This window comes from Chionomys nivalis, chromosome 3, assembly GCF_950005125.1.
Source record: "Chionomys nivalis chromosome 3, mChiNiv1.1, whole genome shotgun sequence".
Taxonomy (NCBI): domain Eukaryota; kingdom Metazoa; phylum Chordata; class Mammalia; order Rodentia; family Cricetidae; genus Chionomys; species Chionomys nivalis.
The window spans coordinates 1,699,481-1,726,807 of NC_080088.1; the positions used below are offsets into that span (position 1 = coordinate 1,699,481).

Sequence of the window (27,327 nt, forward strand, 5' to 3'; positions counted from 1 at the left end):
AATGTTCTATTTTTGGGGTTTCTCTCTTTTTTAGCTACTGTGAGTGGGTTCCAGTTCATAGCAATCAAATGAGTAACTCAGCCCGGGCTGTCTCTCTATCTCATGGGCTTGTGTATCCTGCGTCTCCACTCTGCCCCTGTATGTCCTGTATCTCCTTCCAAATGGACTTTTACAGATTCTCGCAAATAATAATAATTTCCTTAGCAAATATAATTTTTTAAAAAAAACTTGAATGCTTTTTTTTTTCAGCTTTAACTTATTATACTCTTCTTTGAGCCGCAAATCAGCACCATGTGTCAAGTGGCTAAAGTTGCATAATCATCAATTCAAATTCTCAGGAAAAAAACCTGATTGGTTGATCCTACCTTGGGTCAGGATCTATTGATCTAAAAGGATGTGACCATAAACAGCAGAGACCCATGGTTTGAGTTGAGCCCGGACAAAGTGTTGATAAGGATCTCATGATTTTGCCAGTAGAAATATGTATATTTTATTTTAAATTATTAAATTTTTTCCAGTCACACCACTGTGGTGTTTTGAATAAAAATCTACCCTCCCACTACAGGTTCATAGGGAGTATCACTATTAGGAGAGGTGTAGCCTTTTTGGAAGAAGTGTATCACTGGGGGTTGGCTTTGAGGTTTCAAAGTTCTCTCTTTTCCTGTTTGCTTGCCAACCTAGATACAGAACTCTCATCTCCTTCTCTAACACCATGTCTGTCTGCATGTTGCCATGTTTCCCTGCTACGATAATAATGGACTAAATCTCTGAATTTACAAGCCAGTCCAAATTAAATATTTTCATTTGTAAGAGTTGCCACAGTCATTGTGTCTCTTCACAGCAACGGGAACCTTAAAACAACCACACAGCAAGATTTTTATCAGCATATTGATGTCAAGGAACTACCTTCTTATGGCAGGTTAAGTTCTCCATGGAGGCCTGGCCAGCTTACAAATCAAACATGGGCCTATGTTCAACATTTGGGTGCTAGGGGTCCTGCCTGGGGTTCTGGTGATCTGCCCACTGCGGTCCAAAAGCAGAGTATCTTCTTGCCTAGCTCCACTGTGCGAGTTGCCAGCATTGCAGTGGGGCTGCATTCTTGGGGAGGGTTCACGTGCGTCTCCCAGTCGCTGCTTTGCTGCCACTGTTCCTTGATCTACCTGTCTCTACCCCACACATCTATGATTCTCTGCCTTCCCCCACCAGCCTGCCTGCAAGCACCCTGTCCTGCCTTACAGTCATGGAACCATGGGCTTGATCATAACAGTTCAGTGGATGGAACATAACTGATTCAGTACTCATTGCTCCATCTGCAGACACCTTGTGGCACACCTTGAGGGGGCTCCTTCTTCTTTCAGGATGAATACTACATCCCACAAGAAGGAGGCTCCTTGGCCTGGAGCCACAAGCTGCTTCCTTTGCTATGCAAGACCTAGACCTCAGAAACCACACATCCAACCCGTGCTTTTGGTGGGAAGCAAATGTGTCACCACCACCCCAACAGCTGGAGCTGTAGATCCATGTGAATCCTCCTAGTGAAAAGTTAAACTCATGCCTAGGGCACAAAGAAAGCAGTTGCATGCTTGCTCTATGACTGCAATGGAAGACACACGTAAGAATCTCTGAGAGACCTCTCCAAACTTCACAGATCCTTTACTTCTCTACCAGGCTGATAGAGAACTGCCATACTCTTGGGGACATCAGAGGAGCCACTCCATTGGCATATGCTGCTTTACAGAGTCACCCAGGAGGCAATATCTTCCTTAGAACCAGGGTAGCCTCCAACTGTCAGGACCAGGCCATACCCCATAAGAATAGGACGCTTCCTTTACATAAAAATATCAGAGGATCAGGGGAGTGGCGGTGCTGGGAGCATAGGTACAGGCAACGACAGCATTTACATGTGCATGTATTGGGGTTCCAGCTTACTTTGTAGTAGCAGGCTTAGAGAGCCCTGGGGAAGCCATCTGAAGCCATCTAATTCCTGTGACACTCATACCTCCATCTCAGCTGCTCTTTATAGTGTGTATTCTCAACTGTCTTCTCAATGGAGACTGGCCCATCTGGAATCTCACTTAGTCGCCATTGGTTGGCACTGCAGAAATGGTCCTGTTTACTGTTCACTAGCTGAAGTCATCCCACATCACTCATCCACAGGCCAGCATGCAAGTGTGCACACTCAGACACATTGTCCCCTCCTCTCACAAGTGCTTATGACCCACTTGGAGTCACATGGCTAAGTCCACAGAACCCACGGTGCCTTCCTAGAGCATAGAGCATTCTCAGGTGCTGGGTGAAATGTCCCTTCTGTTTCAGGTTCTCTCATAGCAATGCTCAAATGAGCAACCATAAGCAACATAGGTGTTGGGTGCTCCTGGTGCTTGCTGTGCAAGCCCAGCTCACAGTCACACCCTACCAACCTATATTTGACTCCTGACGCCATGGAGCCATGCTTCCCATGAAACAAACATTTTTGCTATCCATAGGGGCTCTCCAAGGCATATGAAACCATGTGTCTGCAAGGTATGACCTGGAGAGAAATTGGTCATCCTCTCCAAACTACAGCTTTTGATGAACGAGTTTAACCAGTAACAAATACCATGAGCACTGAGGAACCTGGAGAATGTGTTTGCTGCTTGGAGCTACACAGGTACAAAAATGGCCCTGATGGCTTGAGGCTGTTGCGGGAGGTCCTTCCTCTCCTTCAGCCAATAGCTGCTGAGATACCAGCCCATTGGGGCGTGGTCTCTCTCCCTTTAAAAAAGCGGCCACTTCCCTCCTCGCACTCTCTTACTTCCTGCTCCGATTCTGGCGACTAGACTCCCTTCCTGATTGCGCAGAGGGCTGTTGTCTGGGACGGTGATCTGTAAGTTTTTTCCCCTTTAAATAAATAACCATTATATTAATCATAATTCCAAACTAGCGTGGGATTGTTTGTGACTTACGCCTTCGCCTTCATGAGGCAAATCTTTGTAGATCTGAAATGCACTCGCTGAGCGCATGTGAGTGACATTCCAGCCACAGATGCATGGCCCTCCCATAACCTTGTGGGTTATAAACTCTGAATCTGGGACAGTTGAGGGTACAGACTATACTTCCATGCTAAGAAAATCCAGCCACAACCTGTTGGCAGTTAGCACCCTATTAACAAGACAGGTACTGCCAGGTTGAGGATGAATAGCTCCACCGTCACAATTCACTTTATTACACTTCTAAACTTGAAGAATACAAGAGACGCCAGGCTGGCAGTTGCCTTTAACCTTAGGAACATTTTCCTGGCCTCGTCTAATGGGAAAAATAAAGGCGGACGCGTGAGTCACTCATCTTACCTCCTTTTTATTATAACATCAAGGAAAAGAGTTGCAGAGGAATTGTAATGGAGAGAACCTGATTAAGCTACTCACAATTTCATTGTGTACACCTTCCTTTAGGGGCATAAATACTATGGGTTTCTGTACATGCATGACAGGTTTGCAGCGGGGTGTATGCTGGGCAGATGACGTCTCTCTAGGGTCTTGTTCTTTTCATCTCTCGATGGATGGTGGTTGAACTTGGTGTCTTCAGATTGCCTAGGAAGCATCTTCCCCACTAAGACTGTGATCCGGCCTTTTTCTTCTGGAATTTTCTGAACTGAGACTGAATGGCCACAGCCGCACGCTCTGTCTCTGGTGCATCCATGTCGATGTCAAATTCTTCTTGGACTTTCTTCTGCCCATCTACATCAAAAAACAAAACAAAACAGAACAGAGATATCAGGTGACCACCTAGCTGAAAACAGAAGCTCAGGCAGCAGTCTAGATGCGTGAGGCTGGTGGCCCATCACAGTGTACCCTCGGGTACTCGTTCACCCACCCCAAGACAGGGCCCTGTTTGAAAAGCAAAATCCTGGGAAGCATGGTGGAAAGTTCCAGACACTCGGAATCTGCAGAGCTCTGACTGTCTGAACTCCACCCTTGGGCAGGAGGGTGAAAGTCACTGACATAGTCTTGACAGTTTCTGTAATGCTAGCTGAGGGTCACTGTGTTCAAAGTTGGCAGGCTGATGTTTTAGATCCTCGTGTTGCTAATGAATTTGCTCATTGTTTTCCAGGCTCCAGTAGTGGTCATATTCATAACCAAATGGCACTATTTGACCATCGCCGTAAGATATCACATTTCCATAAATCATACAGTGTGATCCTGCAAGGCAAGATGGGTGGGGTGTCTATTAAGGCAGAGATGCCAGCTGGCTCACACTGACAAGCTGGTACTAAGTGACAACTTAAGGTGATGGTGCCTCTGTGCTGGGAACTTCCTTAGAGGTGATCAGAAGTAAAAAATAAATAAGCAAAATCCTCTTGCCAGAGAAAAGAGAGGGGACATCTTTTTACATCCTCCAACCCAATGAAGGCTGGACATTGGACTCATCAAAAGAATCATTTCTTTGTTGTTTTTGAATATAGACACTACGGCCCCAGCTCCGACTCAGGGAGACAGCTTGTTCATTTCCCAGCTACCCAGACCCAAAATAATCACACAGAAACTGTATTAATTACAACATTGCTTGACCTATTAGCCTAGGCTTTTTATTAACTAACTTTTACATCTTAAATTAACCCATTACAATTGTTCTGTGTATTTTACCATGAGGCTCGTGGTTTACTGGTAAGTTTCTTGGGTATCTGTCTCCTTTGGCAGCTACATGGCATCTCCCTGACTCCACCTTCTTTTCTCTATCTCTGCTTGCAATTCCCACCTTATTCTATTCTGTGCTGCCATAGTCCCAAAGCTGCTTCTTTATTAAACATATTCACAGCATACACAGGAGAATCTCACATCAGGTGACTTCTTAGGTAGTTTAATGGAAGTTGCCCATAAGGGTCAGCCTGCTCATTTGTTAATTCTAGGAATATGTCAGGTTGTCATTCCTTTTTAAAAGGAAGTTTAGTTGAGACATAAGTTCTTATCTACAGAGAAGGTAGTCAAAAGGAACTAAAGTTAATGCAAGCCAAACTAGAGACAGCAGCAGCTCCCACCTTCCCTGGACCTATGCAAAAGCCTCACTGCCACTCTGGACTTGCATATGAAACAGAGAGACTAGCTAGATAAAACACAGTGTGGAGGAGAGGAGATAATAGAAATGACAGATGATAAAGATAGATAATAGATAAATAATAGATATATAGAAAATAGGTAAGATAGATTATTGATAGAAAGATGACAGATAGATAGGTAGATGGAAGATAGGTGGATGATAGATGACAGACAGACTGACAGATAGATGGATAGATGGATAGATGATAGATAAATGGTAGATAGATGGATGGGTGATAGATGATAGATCAATAGATGATAGATAGATAGATAGGTAGATAGGTAGATAGATAGATAGATAGATAGATAGATAGATAGATAGATAGATGGATAGTTGATAGTAGAAAGATGGTAGATAGATGGATGGGTAATAGATGATAGATCAATAGATGATAGATAGATAGATGATAGATAGATAGATAGATAGATAGATAGATAGATAGATAGATGGATAGATGATAGTAGATAGATGGTAGGTAGATAGATAGATAGATAGATAGATAGATAGATAGATAGATAGATAACGACAGACAGATAAATGATAGACAGACAGTAGATAATAGACAGTAGGTGGTAGATAGATGATTGAGGAAAGACATGCATGCAGGAGAACCCACATTTGTTTCAGATGCCACTAGCATGGCATTTCCATTGCAGATCCTTAAGCAGGCTCTTCTCAATTTTCTTAGAGACTAAGCAGATTCTGCCTAGAGCAGTCCAGGCACTCTTCCATCTGGGAGCGAGTGATCTGCCTCTGGCCTTGTAAGCCTTGTTAGTGTGATGGGTTTGTGACCTAAATCAATTCACTTTTCTTTTTAACTCACTGCCATGACTGCAGGAGCTGAGACTTAAGAGTGCATTGTACAGGGAATGTTGAGGGGCATCCTTCACCATCCATGGGGCCCAATTGACAGAGAGGATGGTGGAAGGCTTTGGCTACATTCCTCAGGGTCAAGGAATCCTTGGCATATTGATCCACACTGCAGTGAATATGGAGGGCAGGGCCACGGGAAATGCAGGAGTTGCCTGCAACCCAAGCAGATGATGAGAAATATGAAATTGAACTAAAAGACAAGAATGACAGATATGCAGGGACCCTAACTCTGGACTAACATTGACACTCTCTGCCTCTGTTGTTCTGTGAGTTGCTATTTCTCACAGGAGTTTTGTATGTCAGAGCCTTCCCTCCAAGAGGAGACCCTGCATCCATTGCAAAGTCAGGGCAAAGGGGAAAATTAGTTGTAGCTCAAGGGAGATTGGGAGAGGTGTTTATTTTTTTTTTTCAGATTAAAAATGTTGCTGCAGCCCATGGATTTTGAAAGCCTGATCCATCTTCTCTCTTTTGTAATAATGGGGAAAAACAATAATTTTATGTTTTGACAAGTGATAAATGAAGATACAGAGAAATATGTATACTTAGGGAATCTAAGATGCAGCAGTAGGACAGGTCATAAAAATCAATTTTACAATTACATCTTAAACTAATATCTCCCACCAAAAGTGATTTATTGATCCCACCCACATCTGAGAAATATTACAATGCTTTCCAAAGCAGCTTCTGATATTTAAGGACTTGTCACTTTCTGTTTACTTCAGAGCCTTGTCTTCCCTCAGGGCAAGTCTACATTGTCACAGAAGAAGCCATGAGTTTCATGTACCAGGGACCAGAGTGATGGAAAGAAGAGGAGGAAGACAGCTCATCAGATCTGAGGGCAAAGAGTTGGTACCAATGAAGGGTTTGCAATGGTTCGATGGGGTTCTGACAGCCAGGACAGGCCAGCTCTGAGAACCAATCAGCAACAGCAGAGAGGGCCACAGAAGTTAGGAAGTATCACACATGGGTCCCATCTCCAGAGCCTCTTTCATCTTTGGAACCTCCCAAGGTCCCCTTTGAGTGTCCCTAGTGATGATGACAGCTAAGAATCAGGGTGACTCTGAGGAGAGCCTCCCTTCTCCTTCATGCCAGAGCAGAACTTAGGGCTCACTCTGTTTTTGCTGTTGATGTCATAGAATCTCTCAATATTGTAAACAGGAAGGCCAAAAACCCTAGGGTTTGTTTCTACATATATGATATTCATTGAAAACACACTATATGTGTGCATGTATGTACACACACGTATACACACACACACACAGAGGCCTGCACTGTGACCCACTGTAGCCTTTATTATCCATCACTAATTCCATTACTCTAATTCTTTCTTTCTATCCCTGGTTTGTCTTCACTGCCACCCCCCTTTCCAGGGTGTAAGCCTGGGAAAGAAGGGGCTCTATTTACCTTGTTCCAGCAGCTCTCCTAAGGCCTGACACCAAATGGGTGTTCAATTAGCAGCTGCTGGTTGTGAACAACTCTATCAAGCGAGCACACACTTCTAGCCTGAGGTCTAAGACACCAACATGCCCTCCAATAGGTAATTTCTATTGGTCAGTGGATCCTTGTTCTCACCTTCCACCTCTATCATGGATTCACAACGGGTCTCTAAGGATGTGTGGCTAAGAAGTATGTAGTCAAAGCCACGGTGGGGCCACCAGAAGTGCACGATTCACAGATGATGGAAGATGTGAAGACAGGGATGTGGCCACGGGAGGATGGCATAGGAAGGACCTCAGAGGAGAGGTAGAGAAAACCGGGTACAGCCACGCAGACACAGATACCCAAAGAAGGATCAAGAAGGCATGGGTGTTACCTCCCATCACTGACCTGAGGGCCTGGGACCTGGAAGAGGGTATAGCAGAGAAGGCCTGGGTGAGGATAAAGCAGTCTAATCATCCCCACTAATAAGGGGAACTGTGTGCTGGTTTCTCATCTCTACCCCACTGTCATCTGGCTAGAGAATAAACAAAACGCATGCATTTGTTCCAGCAGAGCCCTTAGCTCTCCACACCAGCCTCCTGGGGGGCACTAGAGGTGTGGAGCTTAGCTAGAGTAAGATTAGGGGATGCTTCAGTTGCTGTGACCCAGGGGAAGGCTTTTAACTGCCTTGGTTCTTGGTTTTCCTTTTTGTTAAAATATAGACATGAAATGATTTCTTTTTCTACCCTCCAGTGTCACGGAGTGATGAGCGGCTAATCCCTCCAAACCAAGAAATTTCCCCCAGGAAGGAGGCAGGGAGACTCAGAAACCAGTGCAGATCACCAGGTTTCTCCCCAGACTTATAAAGGCAGAAAACAGTTTCTAGGGCAGGAAGGCTCTTCCATGGAGCTGTCTGGCAGGAATATGGTTTCATGGGTTGTCACTCATGCTGAGTGGGCTTTTTGATGATGCAGCTACCTCTGAGTCACCCATGCTGCTGTATGCAACCCTCACTCATGCCTCTGCAGCAAACGCAGGAGATGCTGGTTGACAAAGCTACACTTGGGTGGACATGTTTTCTTTGGTCTGTCCTTGTGGTCCTGGGGTGAACAGATGCTCATTTGCATCTTCCCATGTAAGACTACCACACAACAGAAGTTTAGATCAGAGTGACATTAAGGATTGTCTCTACCCACCGTGACCCCAAGGTAGGTCTGTAGCTAACACAGCTCTGGATTTCCTTTTTTGAACTGGAAGTCAAATCACTTCCTTCCCTGGCTACCAGCTGTGCAGACCAAACCTTACTCCAAATTAAACTGTAATGTAAAAAGCCTTTGGCTATATGTGGCCAGGGCTGCAGGGGCAGGGAGAGAGGGTACAGGCAAGCAGGAGGCATTTAAGCCCTGGGGTCTCTGCATTTACTTACTGGTGTGATTCACAGGCTACTTGCACACTAATTCAGAGAAAAACAGACACGTGCCATCATGGATGCTTCATGGTCAGCCTAGGCAGCTGAGTATGTCTGGCTTGCTACAGAAATGTCCCAGCTGTGTGATTGGAACCATGGAAAACATATTCAAAACACAGTCGGTAAAGGACCAACCATTCACGCCACCCAGTGCTGGTCACAACTCACAGGCCAGGGGATATAGAGAGACTGGACACTGCAGAAGGGCCCACCCCAGCCACCATAGCTAGGAGGACCCTGAATGGCAGGGGCCTCTCTCTACAGCTGTTCTTTCTGTGAGAGGGTATTATTTCTGTATGAGCATCAGGTACAAAGTGCCATTGTCCTTTCCACCTGGCAGCGTAACTGTCTCCTTTTATCTCTGTTGACTGTCCCATAAAGATATCTGAAGGTCTGTATCCGGTCTGGGTGGACCCTACCTGACACTTTTATTTAGGATTCTGATGCCTGAATTGGAAAAACCCTACACCAGTCACCTCCAAAGGTGGCTTTTCATCACTCCGAACAAGCAGTATTTTTCCACAACACTCCAGCCTAGGATTGCACAGACATTATTTGGAGTTCTGGAAGAATGTCATTTCCTTCTGCATGGGTAATAAAATGCTGAATCTGATCACAGAGTGGTCATGAGTAAGGGCATGTCCACACCACCCAGCATACTCTGTAAAAGTTCGCAGCTCCATCAGAGAATGAAGGTAGCCCTGACTTCCTGGCCATTTGCTCAAGAAAACAAAGACTCCCATAGCCACAATGTCTCCTGTGAGTGCTAGTCACCTCCTTACAGATTCTGTCCCCACATGTAGTCACATTTTGAGGTACAAGAGGTCAGTGTTTCAAATAGAGAATCACAGCCCAGCCTATGACGATCCCTCATCTGACTCTGGGAATTATGGGTTTTCAAGCCCCTCTGATATGTGGTTTCTACATCTGCACATGCTACCATGGGGAATGTTTGCTGTTCCCGTTGTACAAAGATTGGAGATAAACATGTGTCTAGCCCAAGATCACCTAGTGAGTACATTCCAAACCCAGGTTTACTCTACATTGTGTGGGTATGTGGCAATGCCGTGCTATTTCTGCTCCATGGATGTAAGCCAGGATGATGGACTCCTGCATATGGCAATTAGCATAGCTCTGGGAGAAATCACAACCTCAAAGCTCCCAGTCTGAACACACAATTCAACCAATCAGCCTGCAAACGTCTACCAGGCTGACCAGGTGCGGTTTGCCAGGATTTATTATCTCTTAGCAGTGGGTACACAATGAGCTGTCACTGTTCTGAGAACTGGAGTGTAGCAGAGAACACACTCGGCTTCCTGATTCCCAGAGGAGAGCAGAAAATAGATAAATATGCTCATTAAAAAGTAGAATTTTAGAGTGTTCCAGAATCAGAGCAAGGTGCCAACCCAGACAGGAAAGTGTGGTGTATGTGTGTGTGTGTGTGTCTATGTCTGTGTGTGTGCCTGTGTGTGCATCTATGTATTTGTATATTATGTTTGTGTGTGTGTATGTTTGTGATGTGTGTGTATGTTCTGCATGTGCAGGGTGTAGGAGTGTGGGGTGTGTGTGTGTATGTTTGTGATGTGTGTATGGTTTTTCTATGTGGGATGTGGGAGGTAGGCAGTATGTGTGTATGGTGTGTGTGTTCGTGATGAGTATGCATGGTTTCTGTGGTGGGGTATAGGGGGTGGAGGTGTGTTTGTGGGATATATATATGGTGTATGATGTGTGTGTATGTGTGGTGTGTGTGTGTGTGGTGTGTGTGTGTTTGTGGTATGTGGTATGTGTATGGTTTATGTGTGTGTATGTTTGTGGTGTGTGTATATGGTGTGGTGTATGTGTATCATATGTGTGTGTGAGAGAGAGATGGTTTATCAGGTAAGCCACCAGAAAGGGATGAGGGGATAGTCCAATCCCCTCCCAAGGAAAAGAAGCATCAGCAAAATTTTCCATGGCTTAGAAATGACAATTTGGTGAGCTGTAACCCATCCCTGCAGTCATAATCTAAGTAGCAGACTTCAAATAACGAACATTAATTCCTTAGAAATTAACAGCCGTGAAAAGTCACCCAGAGCATGGCAGCTCTTCCGAGATCCCACCCCAGCTCAAGGAAGAATGAAGGGTTTGAAATACAGCAGAATTCAAAAGTATATTATGAGATGGGGTATGTGGGGCACAGTGGTGGAGCAAGGCTTAGTATGTTCAAGACTCCAAGTTTGATGCCTACACACACACACACACACACACACACCATATTCACCCCTGACCTTCAGAAAGGAACTCTTGAATACTTTGTTTCTAGGCTTATGATAACGTGACTTCATCATCTTCTAGTGCTAGCAAGTCATGAACGCACAGTTTTCAGTTTTAACGCACCCCACACTGCATACACACCCATGTATGTGCACACACACGCATGGAAAGGCTTCCATTTACATAATCACAGCTCTCCGCAGTTTGAGCTTTATTTGACAGAAACTAATTACCTCCTAAGGCCTAATCCTGTAGATCAGAAATCGGGACATAAGCAGTAAATTGGGATATAATTGTCCTGAGTAGGAGTTTCCCTTCGCTGGGAGTCGCAGCACATAGCGTACTATAAAAGGACTGAAATCTTAGCACTCCATAAGAAAATAACAGGAATTTAACTTAAGCATACCCTGCAAGCGGGGTATGTGAATACCAGGGTTCACGGGATGCCCTACCATCTTTCAAACCCTAACATTAACTCAAAGGAATTAGTCTATGACTTGTGTTGCCCTTGATACAATTAAGCAAGTCCACACAGAGCAGGTGGGGGATCTGAACTGAATCCACACCTCTCTCTTCTCAAAGCCTTAGGGAACCAGTGTGGGTTCCTTTCTGAGGACCCAAACCTTGCCCTTGGGATAGCGAAAGTCAAAATGACAAAGAAAACACACAGGAACTGGGAGCTTTAATTCTTTAAGCCTCGAAATGGATGAAGACATACTCAGACAGTAAGACAGCCAGTTTGGAGAAGATAAAGCCACCTTCTTCCTCAAAACTGAGACTAATAATAATAAGAAATTTATGCACATAAGGGGATTACAGGGCTGATACTGAACATTGAGCACTGTATTTTATGAAGTCCCCATTTTAAAAAACAACAAAATGTTCTTAAAAGCTGAAAATAGGGCACGCAGAGATCCGAAGTGTCCCTTTGGTGAGGCAATGAGAAAGGGCCATTCCCCAGCTGAGCAGGAGGTGTGATCACAAGCCACAGAGCCCCTGCTGGCCCCTGCAGCCACCTCTGTGTTTACTGCACGGGGGCAGCTGGTGTGAACAATTGCGATTTCCCTGTCTCTGCAACGAGCAGAGACTAGTGTGCAAGGTCGAGCATCAGCCACAACAGGCAGGTGACTTCCTGCTCTGTGATTTTCCACAAATCACACAAAAACAGGGTCCCCACTCCTCAAGCTCCCCACTTACCAGGATAGCCCCTTCTTTGGTACACACAGCTTTTCCTGAGGGAGAGTAATTCTTTGTCCTAAAATAGAGGTACCCTGAGACCTGCTGTCCAGTGCTGAGTGGCTTGGCTTTTGGAGGATGAGGAGCCTAATTTGGTCATGTGAAAAGGACAGTTTACTCTGGGCTTCCCGTGACCACCATCCCATCTCCAGCTCCATGGAGCCGTATCTGGCTTATGTAACCTCGCCTACCCCATCCACAACTGTGTGTGTGCTCTTACCTAGTCAAGTGTGTGCAAATATAGAGGCACTGATTGAAAAGAAAGATCACAGGATCGAATGTCCCTCAAGTCCAGTCCCCCAAAATCCAATCTACACATCACTAAAAAATAATTTTGCACTGGAAAGGTGAAACTCATTTCTAATCATGCTCATTTTTCAGATCTGACAGGACAAAATAACACCCAATGGAGTGTGGGCTTTAGACACAAACATTGATTGTCCACACGCACCCCACCCTTAGAACTTGAAGCCTAGAGGTCGGGTTTCAGACAAAGTGGGTTTCTCTTGATGCTGCTGCCTTCTTGGCTTGTAGATGCCCCTCCTGGGTCCCCAGAGGGCCAGGCCACTGGATGCTCCATGTCCTGATCTCCTCTTGAAAGCATACATCCCACCAAAGTTTATCCCAACCACACTTTTCAAGAGCTTGTCACCAGACAGTCATACTCTGAAGAGACAGATTAAAGCTCCTGCCTCTATATTTAGGACACAGTATTCGTCAAAACTCTTCCTTTGTTTAGAAGAAAGCAACAGTTACAGTCACGCACACAGAAGCAGAGTGGCCAGGAAAGAAAGGGTGGTCTGTACATGCTCTGAGGTCCCTCCCTATATGGGAAAATGATATGAACAGGAATCTGGGTTGGGTTCATATAGGGACAAGGACTGAGTGTACATTGCTTTAACCAGGCAGATTGGATCATTACTATTAGGGACGACAGCTGGCTGGCTCATCTAGTGTGTTCTCCTTTGGCTTCCTCCCTGCACTGAGGAAGTTGAACTAGGGGAAGCAATTCCTGGGAACTCTGCTGAGCAGGTCAGTTTCAGCCAGTGTGTGCTCTGCCGGAACACAAGATAGAAGGAGAATACAAGCCCCAGGTAGAGGCCAAAAACATGAGGACCCCACTCCAGCCAGCACTAAGATCCTGATGTAGGGGGTTTCCCTGGAGCAGCACAGGGGCACCTCGTTTATTGCCCTTTGCCTGGTGCCCTGGGTTAGGATGCCTTAGGAGCCATAAAGGCTCCTGCTAGATGACCCATCACTTGGACGACCCTCATGCATCCTGCCTCGCTCTGCCCCACCCAGGAAGCTTCTCTGTTTCCTAGAAGTCCTGTGATGTGTGTGTGTGTGTGTGTGTGTGTGTGTGTGTGTGTGCCCTGCCATAAAGCACTTCCTAAGGTAACTTGCAATGCTGGCCCCTCTGATTTTACCCTCGCCTCCAGCATCAGGGACGGGAGGACAGAAACATCATTACATAAAGAAGTGGTCTGTGCATTGACTGGAGAGACTGCAAGGAGAAAGATGATGCCAGAACCTTTAGGGGTGGTAAGGAGAGCATCCTGAAAGTCTCTCTCCCTCGGAGCATATGGAATGAACTGAAGTCCCTTCTCTACAGCAGTAGACCAAGGAGATGGGGGACCACAGAAGAGAGGTACCTCCCTTCCCTCCTTCACCCTCCATCAGCACAGGAAAAAAGTGCTCAAGAACCTCAGGGGCAGGTGCGTGTTGTGACATCTGCTAAAGCCTCTGTTTATTCTCTTTTCTTAGATACAAAATCTTGAATTGGAGACCGAGTGTGTGCTTATCCAGAAGAGAGCTTCTAGCATCCCTACCGCGGGGTGTGAATGTGCAACTATGTTCTGGCTGATACCATATGAACAGGAAAATTTCTCCTTGTATCCTTTTCCCCACCGCCCCTGCCTTAAGTTGGCTGGACTATGAATGCAATGGCCAATGTTGGGCAGCCATGTTAGACCACAGAGGGGAAAGTTCTTAACCTGAGGAAGGAAGAACAGTTGCAGAGACTCTCAGTGTCCCCTGGAAGATACTGACCTCCAGACCCCCTTTGATGAGAGAAGAATAATCTTGCTTATTATTTAAACTGTTAATTGGGCTTTCAGTTTCCATTGATGACCCTCATTTCTCACACATATGTCACAGCCAAAGTGCAACACACCTGGACATGCTGGATTTAAGGCAATAATGGATACCCAAAGGCACACCACAGTGGGTTATTTTTCCCCCTTGCCTTTTCTTTTTCTGTGTTATCTGCTCACTTTCTGATGTGGGCGGTCACTTCTCCACAGTGTTGCAATTCTAAGAACCTCAGTTTGAGACCAGTCTGGAGGTGCAGCACTGTGATCCCAGCTACCCCGGAGGCTGGGGCAGGAGGATCAAGTTCAAGGACAGTCCGAGCACCTTGGCTTTAAGACCTTGTCTAAATGAAAAGCTGTTTTGGAAGGGGCCATAAATACATCTTAGGAGTAGCATCCTTGCCTGGGATTCTGCCCCGAGTGTCAGGCTCTGGGTTCTATCCCGAGTACTGGACATCTTCTATGAAGCTTCATAGAGATATTTCCTTTGCATCCTTACCCTTTGCCAGCCACCAGCTGCAGGCTAGGCCCCCTTGGTGCGATCTTCTCCTCTGCGGAGGGTAGCAATCCACTTCTCATGTAACAATGCATTTTAATCTCTTGAAAGAGCATGGCTCCCCCAGGACTTGATTACAGAAACAGTGGGCAGGGTAGATGCACAACTCGGAGGAGGGTTTTCCTACACTGTCACTAATTCCTTTCTCTCTACTTTGGGTCCCATTTTAAATCATTTCCAGAGCTTTCGAACCATCTATCTTTCTCCTGTCCCTGACCCTGCCTAGATCTCCCAGGTATCAAGTGTTCCTTGTCATACAAACCTCACCTATGTCTTAAGCTCCCGAACTTCCAGATGCGAGCTCAGAGGAGCAGACACCTCCTTTACTTTCAGTAGGAAGAACAGTCAAATACAATCAAAGCTGCCACACACGTTAAGCCTGAAAAGAGCCTCACTGACGTATACCCCGGAGTCCACCGAGTGTCTGTAACTCTCCCCCATCCTAGTCCACAGACTGCTTGACATGAGAGAGGAAAGGAAGAAATCAGGCAAATAGGATGCATGCCCCAGGGCTCAGAAGAAAAAGAGTTTCTGCTCATCAAGATGTTGGACTCAAACCTCAGTATGACAGACAGCATTGCCCCCCTCCAAGCTGGAAGTAGCAGGCAAAACCCAGCCTTTCCTCTCCCTAACCCCTTCTCGTCACTGCTTTTTGATTAAAATGCTTTCCTAGCAGAGCGAGCTGCCCTCGTCATCCTCAGCTGATAATGCTTTTTCCCCATGGCTCCCACTGCTGCCAAGCCAGGCTCTATCTCATAAGACACCTTTGTCCTGGCTTTCCAGTTCTGTGCCTCTAATCCAGGCAGACAGCTGTTTTCTTTGCATATTGTCAAAGATTTCTGTACTGTCTTTTTTGGATGCAAACAGATGAGCCTGCTGTGTGTGGAATTCGACTTTAGGTGCAAATCTCTAAATGGAATTCTGAAATAGGACCTGCAAAGTAGCCAGAGGCAAGCTCATCAAGGCTGAGCGGAGCAGAGCAGAGGTACCCTTTACCTGGGCCGTCACCAGCCTCAAATCTCATGTGCTTTTGAATATGTTGATGAAGCAGAAGGCAGAAACTGGTGCTACTGTGAAGATGTCTGTCCTCTCCGTATATTTTTAAAACAAAAATCATGGATGAATATTTGTGTAATGACACAGAAAGGACAATGATTGAAGTTGGATCAATAATACATGTTTCTATACATGCAAAGATGTGTGTTGACTATCAGAGATTGTCCTTGGCATCTGAGCATCACACTCTGACCTCCAAGCCCACATCTGTGGCCTCCCACTACCCTGCGTCTGAAATGAAGGGCATTTGACTGCTGTCTGCTTGCATGGAAGGCTGACTCCAGAGCCCAGACGAACACTGGTTCAGGGGTTGGAAATCAGTCCTTAGAGATGGTTCGTTCTAGTTACCGGGAGTGCAGTAGGCCCAGATGGTATAAAAAAATGAAGTAGAAATGAAACCTGGGCTTGGGAAATGGTTCAGGAAGTGAAGAGCTTACCTTACAGGCATGAAGGCCTGTTCTGGATCCCCTGAACACACACTGAAACAAAAGTCAGGCAGAGAGAGGAGGTGGAAATGGGCAGATCCCTGAGGCCCACTGGCCAATCAGCCTAGCTCACATGCAAGGGGAGGTCTCGGTCAGTGATAGAGGCCCTGTCTCCTAAAATATTAAAAACAAAACATAAGGTAGACAGTGCCACAAAACCTGAGGAATAACACTTAAGGTCATCACTTGGCCTCCATACACACACACACACACACACACATATATATTCATACTCACACACAGGTACACACCATACATATATACACATATATATTCACACTCACACACAGGTACACACACACATATATATTCATACTCACACATAGGTACATACACTACAGGCACACATACACATATATTATTCATACTCACACATACACACACACATATATATATATATACATATATATTCATACTCACACACAGGTACACACACTACAGGCACACATACACATATATTATTCATACTCACACACAAAAATAAATAAAGTAAAATAAAACCCAAGAAGAAATGGAATGCTACTCTACACAAGGTGGTCCCTGAGCTGGGGAAGACTGACAGTGTGGTTTTAGAGTTGGCTTTAAGCAGCACCTAACAACGTTCTGATAACCAATTCCAGGAAGCTCCCCAGGTTGGTGAACTCAGAGCTTCTTTCACATCAGGGCAGGTGGATGAACGAGGAGAACCAGCTGCTTCAGCCACCATGCAATGTGACCTGCAGGCAGATGACTGTTCCTGCAAGTGCTGCGGAAGCACTCTTACAGACCAAAACAAAAACACGCTCATTTCGGTCCCTTCGTGAGTTCCAGAAAGAGAGAGAAACTTCCATCTTCAGCTACTAGTTAGTTTTTATTCTCAATTTGACCAAGCCTGGAGTCACATAGGAAGAGGGAACTCTTGGGGATTGCCCATATTAGTCTGCCCTACGTCCATGGGAGACTGTCTTGATTGATGTTGGTGCGGGTGGCCCAAGCCTATTGCTTGTGGCATCACACCTAGCACACCTAGGAACGTGGGTATGAGCTGTGTAATAAAACTAGCTGAGCATCAGCCAGTGAGTGACCTAGAACCAGCATGTCTCCATGTTTGTTTTTGTTTGTTTGTTTGTTTGAGGTCAGGCTTAAATGGGCAAGTTCCCTCAAGGATGGATTGTGCCTGGAGGTAATCTCTTTCCATGTAGCTTTGGTCGTGGTATCTATCATGATGACAGAAAATAAACTAACATATCAGGCATGTGATCCAACCTATATTCAGAAGTTGGAGAGATGGCGCAGAGGTTACTGGCTGTTCTTCCAGAGGACCGGGGTTCAATCCCCAGCACCCGTGTGGTGGCTAACAACCATCTATGACTCCAGTTCCATGGGATTTAATGCCTTCTTCTCGCCTACATAAATGATGCATGCATGTGGTACACAGACACATATGCCGACAAAGCATCCACACACATAAAATAAAATTTGAAAACTTAAACACATATTTTCCAGCTGATTGTTAAAACGCCATTTCTTGAAGCAGTGTAATTATCAACAGAGGTAATAGGAGCCTTCCTGCCTCGATCAAAAGTGTGAGAAGGGAGAGAGGACATATTTGGACTGCAGGTGCCCACGGGACAGCAACTGGAACCGGCAAGGTTTGCAATTGAGACAGAATTTTTTAAAAAGCACCTGACATTAGTGCGCTACAGAATGGAAACATCTCCCAAGAGCAGTTACACTCCACCTTTCAGAAGAGCCGTTCTAAGCTGAGCCCAGAAACGTCCAGTGTGAATGACCAGGGTGACCTACTGGGCTGTAGCAAACCCAGACACGTGATTGGCAGGATTTTGTGGATTTGTTTAACTCTGAGATGTGTGAACAGAAAGAGTGAAGTTTGTATCTGCGTGTGTCTCACAACGTCTTCTAAGACCTTAGCTTCCTCGCCCACAAGCATATCTAGCTACTAACTTCAAAATTACACTCTGCTCTTTCAGACAGAGCCATAATTTAAGTGTCAATAAAAGGGGCAAATGATAATCTTTTGACAAGTAATTCTCACTGGACACCAGAGATAAGAACTGAGGCAGGCAGAGTGTGGCCGCTTCAGGCACATGCTCAAAAGGCTTGGAGCCGAGTGGCATAGCCTTGACTGACAGGGAAAACAGCTTCAAAATTACAAAAGATAATAGAAATATTCTGGCTGAAAAACAGCAGTAATTTAATCGTATGTGTCCATATCACCGCCATGGGAGGAGCCCCCTCTATCCGTGATCAGTGGGACATTGCTGTCTATACCTGTACTCATCTGAATGGTGGTCATGGATCCGCCCTGAAAAACTGCATGCAGATCAGAGTAATGTCCAGGAAAAGGCACCCTTTTACACATTCAGCAGTCAGCTAACTGGAAATGCAGTTTTTGCAATAAAAGATCAGATTCTCACGCATGCTGTCATGGTCTCTGTGAGTTCGTATGGATTCTCACGCATGCTGTCATGGTCTCTGTGAGTTCGTATGGATTCTTATGTGTGCTGTCATAGTCTCTGTGAGTTCGTATGGATTCTCACGCATGCTGTCATATCTCTGAGTTCGTATGTGTACCAGTCCTGTCGTGTATAAAGGCACTGTCTCCTCAAAGTCTTCCACCACCTCTCGCTCTTATGATCTTCCTGTCTCTGCTTCCACATGGAACCCTGAACCCTGGTGGAAGAGGTTTACTAAAGACTCCTGTTTATGGCTGAGTGCTGCAGGCCTTCTCACCACCTGCATGCTGTCTGCTTGTGGGTCTCTGTGTTAACCGCCTACTGCAAACAGTTTGTCTGGTGAGGGCTGTGTGGCACATTGACCTATGGGTGGAGCAGGAGGTCATTGGGGAGTTGTTTTAGTGCAGGTTGAGTCAGACAAAATCCCAGCATGGAGAAGAGAAAAGATCACAAGGTCCCACCCAAGAAGCCGTTTGTGATGGATTGCTGCTAGGGGAGGGCAAAGCAGTTTTATTCAGTGGAGTGTCACTGGGTTTATCAATACACTCCAGGGCAGGAAGAGCTGGCCAACACAAAGCAGATGGCATGATAGCGACTGTGGGTGTGGTGTTGTGAATGATGGGAGAAGAATGTGCGCATGCTTGTGTGTGTGTGTGTGAGAGTGTGTGTGCATGTGTGCGTGTGTGTGTGTGTGAGAGAGAGAGAGAGAGAGAGAGAGAGAGAGAGAGAGAGAGAGAGAGAGAAAGAGAGAGAGAGGTGGGAGAAGAGTGCGCACATGCTTGAGTGTGTGTACGCGTGTGTGTGTACATGTGCGTGTGTGTGACTGGTGGGAGAAGAATGTGCACATGCTTGTGTGTGTGCATGCGTGAGTGTGTGCGTGCATGTGTATGCGTGCATGAGTGTATGCGTGTGTGTGAGTGGTGGGAGAAGAATGCATGCATGCTTGTGTGTGCGTGTGTGTGTGTGTGTGTGTGTGAGTGGTGGGAGAAGAATGTGCACATGCTTCTGTGTGCATGCATGTGTGAGTGTGCATGTGTGTGCGTGCATGTGTGTGCATGTGTGTGTGTGTGTGTGTGCACGTGCCTGTATGTGGTGTGAGTGATGGCAGAAGAATAAAATTTAGACCAAATTCTCCCATTTTCCCATTTTTGATAAATTGCTTACAAACCATTTGTCATTGTGTCTTCACTGACAGCCCCAGCTCGGCACTCCCTATCCCCCACTTCTTTCCCCGCCACTGCGTCTGCCATGTCTCTTCATGGGCTCATATCTAACATTCCTTTGATGCATGAAAAAGAAAAATAAAGAAAATTCAGGAGCTGGGAGATGGCTCAGCAGCTAGAGTACTTGCCACACTTGCAAGACAACCAGAATTAAGATGACCAGAACCCAAATAGAATGCTTTGTGGGTGCAGAGGCTTATCTATAACTGCAGCCTTGGAAGTTAGAATCAGGATCCCCTTAGTAAGCTGGCAAGTTAGACCAACCTTGGCCCTGCGATATGAGCTTAAGACCTGAGCTTGATTGGTGGAGGGGAACTGAGTAAGGTTTCTGACATCATCCCGGAGTCTCCATGTGCACATGTACATGCATGCACACACACACATGTTACCACACATAAAAACATGGATACACATATGCATGCATGCATATACCACAGACATGTATACATGAAAAGAAGGAAAGGAGAATTAAAATATTCTAGAGTGTTCTGGGAAAGAGGAGAGCTAGTCATAAACTCATAAAGTGTAGTAGGAGCTGCAGGCTGTGTTCCTGCCGCCCCAGCTCCTGCTCGCCTAGCTAGCTTATGCCCCGAAATAACAACACACAAACTGTATTCACATAAACACTGTTTGGCCCATTAGCTCTAGCCCTTACTGGCTAATTCTCATATCCCGATCAACCCATCTCTAATAATCTGTGTAGCACCAGTCTTACCGGGAAAGATTCAGCATGTCTGACCTGGCGGCTTACTTCATCGCGTCTGGCTCTAAGAGGAGCTGCCCTGCATCTGAGCTCACTTCCTCTTCCTCCCAGCATTCTGTTCTGTTTACTCCGCCCACCTATGTTCTAACCTATGAGGGCCAAGCAGTTTCTTTTTTAATTAACCAATGACCTTCCTCCATCAATAAAGTATCACAATGAGAAAGGAGAGAACATTGTCCTCCTCTGAAGACAATGAAGACCAAAGGGATGCAATGGTCTATCATGGGGGAATCTAGAACAAGTTCAGTGGCATGGAATAACAGGGACAAAGGAAGCTTGGGATTCTGACGCATGATCTCTTTGGGTGCCACTCAAAAGTCAGATACAGTGGTCTGGCCAAGCCTCAGGGCAAGCAGGTTCAGCCTGCTATAGTCAAGGTAATAACCAAAGAAGAAAATGGAGACTTGAGAGCCATCTGCTGAAATGCACCTGCACTGGAGAGAAGGGGACAGTATGGTGACAGCAAACCCATAGATGGACTAGGAGAGGTCTGAACATTTGTCCCTGAGAAAGTCTTAGGAAATGGTTACAGAGCTCAGAGAAGCCAGGGCTCTGGCAGAGACCAGCAGGTGCCTGATAATCAGCAAGGATAGCATCACAGCCATCTCTGATGTCCCAACTCATTGTCATAGCTCACTATAAAAATCCATTCTGTTTTATGGACTGGTGAGAAATTGCACCTTGCTGAGCACTTATCAATTCAAACTGCCAACGGTTTATGTCCACACTGAAACACGGCAACTTGAAGTCCAAGAAATCGCAAGCTAATTGTGGTCCGAACATGGTGTGATGCTGTGTGATGGGGGTAGGCTCTGTTGATGCACATAGAGTCTTCCTGGAGACAATTGACTCTGTAAGATGGCTGGGATAGAAAGGGCTGGAACAAAAATTACTCTGCTCCCATCAGCATGAGCTGCAAAGAAATATCTCTGATATCTGAGGAGCCTGCTTCCTAAATGAATGCCAGAGCACGGTTCAATTTTCAGTTATCTGCGGCGTCTGCAGTGGTAGAATGGTAGGGAGGGAGAATGTGCTTAGAAACAGAGAAGAGGAAGTCATCACACACAAAACTAGCACAGGGCACACATGCAACATAGCCTCAGACTGTTAGGAGTGCTTTCTAAAAACCAGCACAGGGCACACATGCAAAACAACCTCAGACTGCAAGGAGTGTTTTCTAAACCTGTGTGAACTGAGGCCTCTGTTTGTTGATATGAATGCATTCGCAGCAATCTGTATGTCAGCTAATCTATGGTCCACACAGATCTCAACAAAAAAAGGGGGAAAGCTTGCCTAATAGGAAAATCAGGTCCAGACTCCAAAGGAACCTCAAGAGTTGCTAAGAAGCAGCTCATATTTAGTTACTGGGAGGAAGGTAACTTCCAAGGGAAATATAACCTTGTGTGCTCGTGTGTGTATATGTATATGTATATGTGTATATGTATATGTATATGTGTGGATGCAAGCATGCACATGTGGAATATGTGTGAATGCATGTACACACATGTGGAAGACAGTGGATTCCTCAGGTACTATACATGTTGTTTTTTTTGAGGCAGAGTCTCTCTTTGGCTCCAGACTTATGAAATAGGATAGACCAGCTTACCAGTGAATCCCCAAAACCCTCCGGTCTCCACCGCCCAGGGCTAAGAAAAAAGTGAGTGCCACCAAGCCTGGCTTTTTTCCTTTTTTTACATAGGTTCAGGGAATAGAAGTCAGGTCTTCATGCTTGCAAGGCAAGAATTTTAGTGACTGGGCTATCACCTGGGAAATATAATGTCTTAAACCTCACTTAATGAAATCTAGCAATATGCAAATAATGAGTCTTTTTTATTAATAATCATAGTGATAATGCCCAAAAAGATGTGATAGAAAAAAGTCAACCCAAACAGTGTACCATGAACAGACGACTGTGCAAAGTTGGAAAGATTTGAAAACCTACCTGCAGAGGAAAAAGTAGTGAAAGACCGAATATCAACCCACAATCTCTGAACTACAATAACAAGACTAATAAATCTTCAAATTAATGCCGGGAAAAATCAAGTTAATAAGTTGCTCATTTTCAGTTCACTGACCACCTCTGTCACTGTTTGAACCTTCCAGACATCGTTTATAACAAACGAGGTCCTATTCTTTCTTTTCTCACCATGGTATAGGAAAACACAATTCTTAGCATCGTGGTGAGGAGGAGGGACCAGGTTAAAAACAGATACGGTTGATTAACAGAGAGCTGTGGCCATTTATTGTGTCTTTAAGCTGCAGATCTTTCAGATTAATGAGAAGTTTAAATCAAGGTTTCAGAGCTGAGGCAGCCAAGAAGGACCTGAAGGAGAACAGATGGCTCCTCCATCCTCCCCAGCAAGGTCAAGGCCAATGTTAACATCCCTTCCCTTAGCAGCAGACTGGGAGAGATGAATGCTGAATACACCCTTGCTCAGCCTTGTGCACAGGAGGCTATGCACAGGAGGCATGGTAGTATTCACTGCAGCAGCCAATAGTGCCCCTCCCACTTCCTTGTGGGCCAGCACAGCTTACCCACAAATCCCTGCAGCAGGAGCAGGCTATGCTCTCTCTCAGTCTATGGAAGGCAGTTCTGCTAAAAGCCTGTGTACACTGGTTGTGGACTCCTGCCACAGATACTGAGCTCTCTAGGCATACATGGGGTTTGGTCTTTGTGATCCTCAGTCACAGATGTCTAGAAGCTGCTCTTCTTTTCCTCCAGGCTCTGAGGAACCTGACCTGCTGGGGCAATGTTTCTCAGATGCCTGGGATCCACTAGGGTCTGTTGTTTGGGCTACCTTGCTCCTCTGTTCCTGCATAATCTCTGCATAAGTGGGGATGGGGGCTCAAAGGGAAGACTAGGAATGCTCCAACATCTGCACAGCGACAGACGAATGCCCTTGGAACAGCAAGATGTGGCCTTGCAAAACAAACCTTCCTTTAAGTGTATCAGGCCAGCCAGGAACATCATAGAGATCAAACGGAAGGATGTCAGTCAGGCCTGGACCGGCTGTACCTGCTTTTATGCTTTATTTGTGTAGTAAGATAATCAATAATCATCCCTGATTTTATAGATATTATTGTAATGAATTTGCCAATTGCAAACATCATGCAGCACACACGGTGCACATGCATACACCCAGGTACATACACAAACTCATTAAATAGTGTTAAAGAAACATCATGCAGGTAGATTAATGTAGCCTCTAAACAAACCCATTCCTAACCCCACACATCTCAATAAACTTCTTATGGTTTGAAAAAAGCCACTCAGAAACCATAGAACTTTACCAAGATTTCGTATTTTCATGATCAAGTATATATTTATATGCAGTTATCCACAAAAAATGAGAGAGGAAAAACATGACAGAGGTAAACGTAGAAACACAATTAGCTCTATGCCCTCCTCAGACTTTTGTGTTCTTTGCCTGCATTCAGCCTTGCCCATCACCTGATATCCCCCTTTGTCGCCTTTCTAAATTTTATACTAGACCCATGCCTGCTGCGGGAGCTCCTTCTGCTCCTTCAGCCAAGAGCCTTTAAGATACCAGCCCACATGAGTGTGGTCTCTTTGGCTTGAAAAATCAGTGTTTAAAAAAAGAGGGGGAGAGCGCAAGGCAGGAGTGCATTGTGGGAAACTAAGCATGGACCCTGGGCCAAGACAGCCATTCCTGTGTCCTCTCTTCTCTGGCTCTCCAACCCTCTCTCTCCTCCTCCTGACAGTGGCTCTAAGGTGTTGGTTAGGTTTTCCAGTTGGTGGCCCTAGCTGTAGTCAGAAAACCTGTTTATACTCTTCCTTCCCTCTAACCTGGAGCTGCCACACACACTAGAATGCCTGGTAAAATTTCAATCTCAGATGCAAAATTTTTTTTGGTAGAACTATATCCCCAACACTGCATGATATGCATCCTGAAAACTTTTTTTTTTTTTAAGTTTATCTGAAATTGAACTTTGGGTGAACATGCTGTAACTTGATTTGCTAAATCCTGTAGCCCCACACATCTCTGCTGTGTTGTAGTGGTGACGCTGTTCCCAGAGTTGTTGTGGTAAACACCCCTAACACCCCACAAAATCTCATGGCAAGTCTTAGATGGCACACTCTCTCCTCTGTTTCTCTTGGCTCTGCCACACACCTTTGCAAATAGTCCCTTCATAGCAGAGGTACTTCAGAGTATCCTTCAGCGTTCCCAGTGTTCTCCTGGGACCACAACAGGTATATTTGCCATTACAGATTGCTCATACACACACACACAAACACACATATACAAACAAACACACACATACCTACACAACAACACACATTCACAAACACACACAAACACATACAAACAAACACACACATACCTACACAACACACACACACACACACGGCTCCCTTACAATATTTCATCACCAGCTCTGATTAGAGTGTAGTACACAGTAGACAAGAGAATATTGAATGGACGGATGGATGAATGAGTGAATGAAGAAAGTAAAAGAAGAGAAGGAAAGATACACAAGGAGAAGGGAAGGAAAAAAAGGATGCATAAGAAGAGAAAGGGAGAAGAAAAGAGAAAGGTTGAAGGGTAGTGAGGAATGGAAGGGAGGGGAGAGGGAAAGAGATGAGAGAAGCAAAGTGGCCCATCTGAGGCCCTCTTCATCATGGCTCTTCATCAATGACTGAGATAGCCATGAGTAGATGATTTTTATACATGTGGCCATTCTATATCGCTGGCCTAGGCCTCCTCAAAGCCTGGAGGTCCAAAGAAGCTGCCTTTCTTATATAGCAGCTGGCTTTTTCCGTGGATGACTCCCAAGCAGGAAAACAGACGCTGACAATAGTGAGGCTGGACATCACTTGGTGATGTGGCATCCACTTTGCTAACTTCTCGGGGTCAGATGCAAAGTTTGCTGGGTGGTAACTGGTAGCCATCTTTAATCTACCACAAGGTGTGATCCAAGCAAGAAATCAAATAAAGCCACAACCAGCACCTTCAGGGATCCAGCAGTCTCTGCCAAGCTCATTAAAATAAAAATAGCAGTCAGGCTTGCTGCGCCTCATTTGGGAAATTAATGAGAACCCAATTAATATTTCCTTCCATTTTCCTTGATTTGGCGTTTTCCTGTGCTGAATGCGTTCCTGTTCTGTGAGCTTTTCAGTTTCTTCTGGGAAAGCTCTTGTCTGAGTAGCATTTGATTCTGGCTTAGGAGCCACTTGTACCTCTTCAGGGAGAGTTCTCTCAGGGCGGCAGGAATGATCATGCGGGGATCAACTTGACCCTGAGCTCTGCAAGCACCAGGCTGTATTGCGAGTGTCTTGTCTATCTAGGTGTGATCAATAGCCAAAGAATCAGCATCCAAACTTGAAGTTCAGTGATCCTCTCTGCTTTCTCAAGTTCATTGGCAGCCCTCTGTACTCTTTCCAGTCACCCAGTCAAGCCTGGGTGTGCCTACCAACTCCACCACTGCAATAAGTATGTGTGTGTGTGTGTGGTATACATATAATCATGTTTGTATGTCTATGTGTATGGCATGTGTATCTCACAAGTGTGTGGCAGCTGCACATGCATGTGTGTACACACGTTTGTGGAAGTCAGAGGTCAATGTCTGCTGTCTTTCTCAGTTACTCTCCACCTTATATTTTGGAGACAGGGTGTCTCAACAAACTTGGAACCGACCAATTCATCCATGCCAGAAAGCCCTAAGGATTTCCCTGTCTCTGCCTCAGTGCTGGGGTTAAAGGCACACGCTGCACACCTAGCTTTGACATGGATACTCCGCATCCAAACTCAGGTCTTCATACATGTGTGGTAAGCATCTTACTGGATGAATGAACCATCTTTTCAGTCTCTTGCTTGATTCTATTTATTTACTTATTTTGTTTGTTTGTTGAGTCCACCTGGTGATGTTTTGCATGGTCCAGGAAGATTCACAAGAATCTAAAGTGGATTTCAGGGTTTGGGTTTATCGAGCTGCACACTTTGGTGCAGTTTTCTGAGTGAATAATAAATCATTTTTACCACCCATTTAACTTTGTTGAGTTAGTTATTAACGCCTAGAAATTTCTCGTTTTCTCTATGTTGAATTAAGGCAGCAACTTAGCAGTGACACAGTGAAAACAGGTTCTGACATGATCATTGTGTGGTTCCTTTTTCAAAAAATAAAATTTAGAAACGATGTCCATCATGAGCAGACAGCCGGGCTGTGAAAAGCCCCTCCACCCAGAGGATGTGGTTTGATGTTCTGCTCAATCATATTAAACAAGGACAAGTTTCCATGCCTCACTGAGACCTACGGCGAATGCCACTGACCCTGTCCTTCATGAACAACAGAAAGGGAAAGAGGGGTGGTAAGCGGAGCAAGCAGGAATAAGCTTCCAGAACTGGAGCCTGGGTGG

At 45.4% G+C, this 27,327-nt stretch overlaps 1 protein-coding gene across 1 annotated transcript in view; it reads right to left on the reverse strand.

The window, feature by feature from the left end:
- Positions 1-3,316: 3,316 nt before the first annotated feature.
- Pcp4 (Purkinje cell protein 4) overlaps positions 3,317-27,327 on the reverse strand; it is a 59,008-nt gene continuing 34,997 nt past the window's right edge. Inside the window, exon 3 of the mRNA XM_057765833.1 lies at positions 3,317-3,716. Within this exon, the coding sequence (XP_057621816.1) occupies positions 3,589-3,716 (128 nt within the window). The 3' untranslated portion in view covers positions 3,317-3,588. The remainder of the gene's footprint in view (positions 3,717-27,327) is intronic.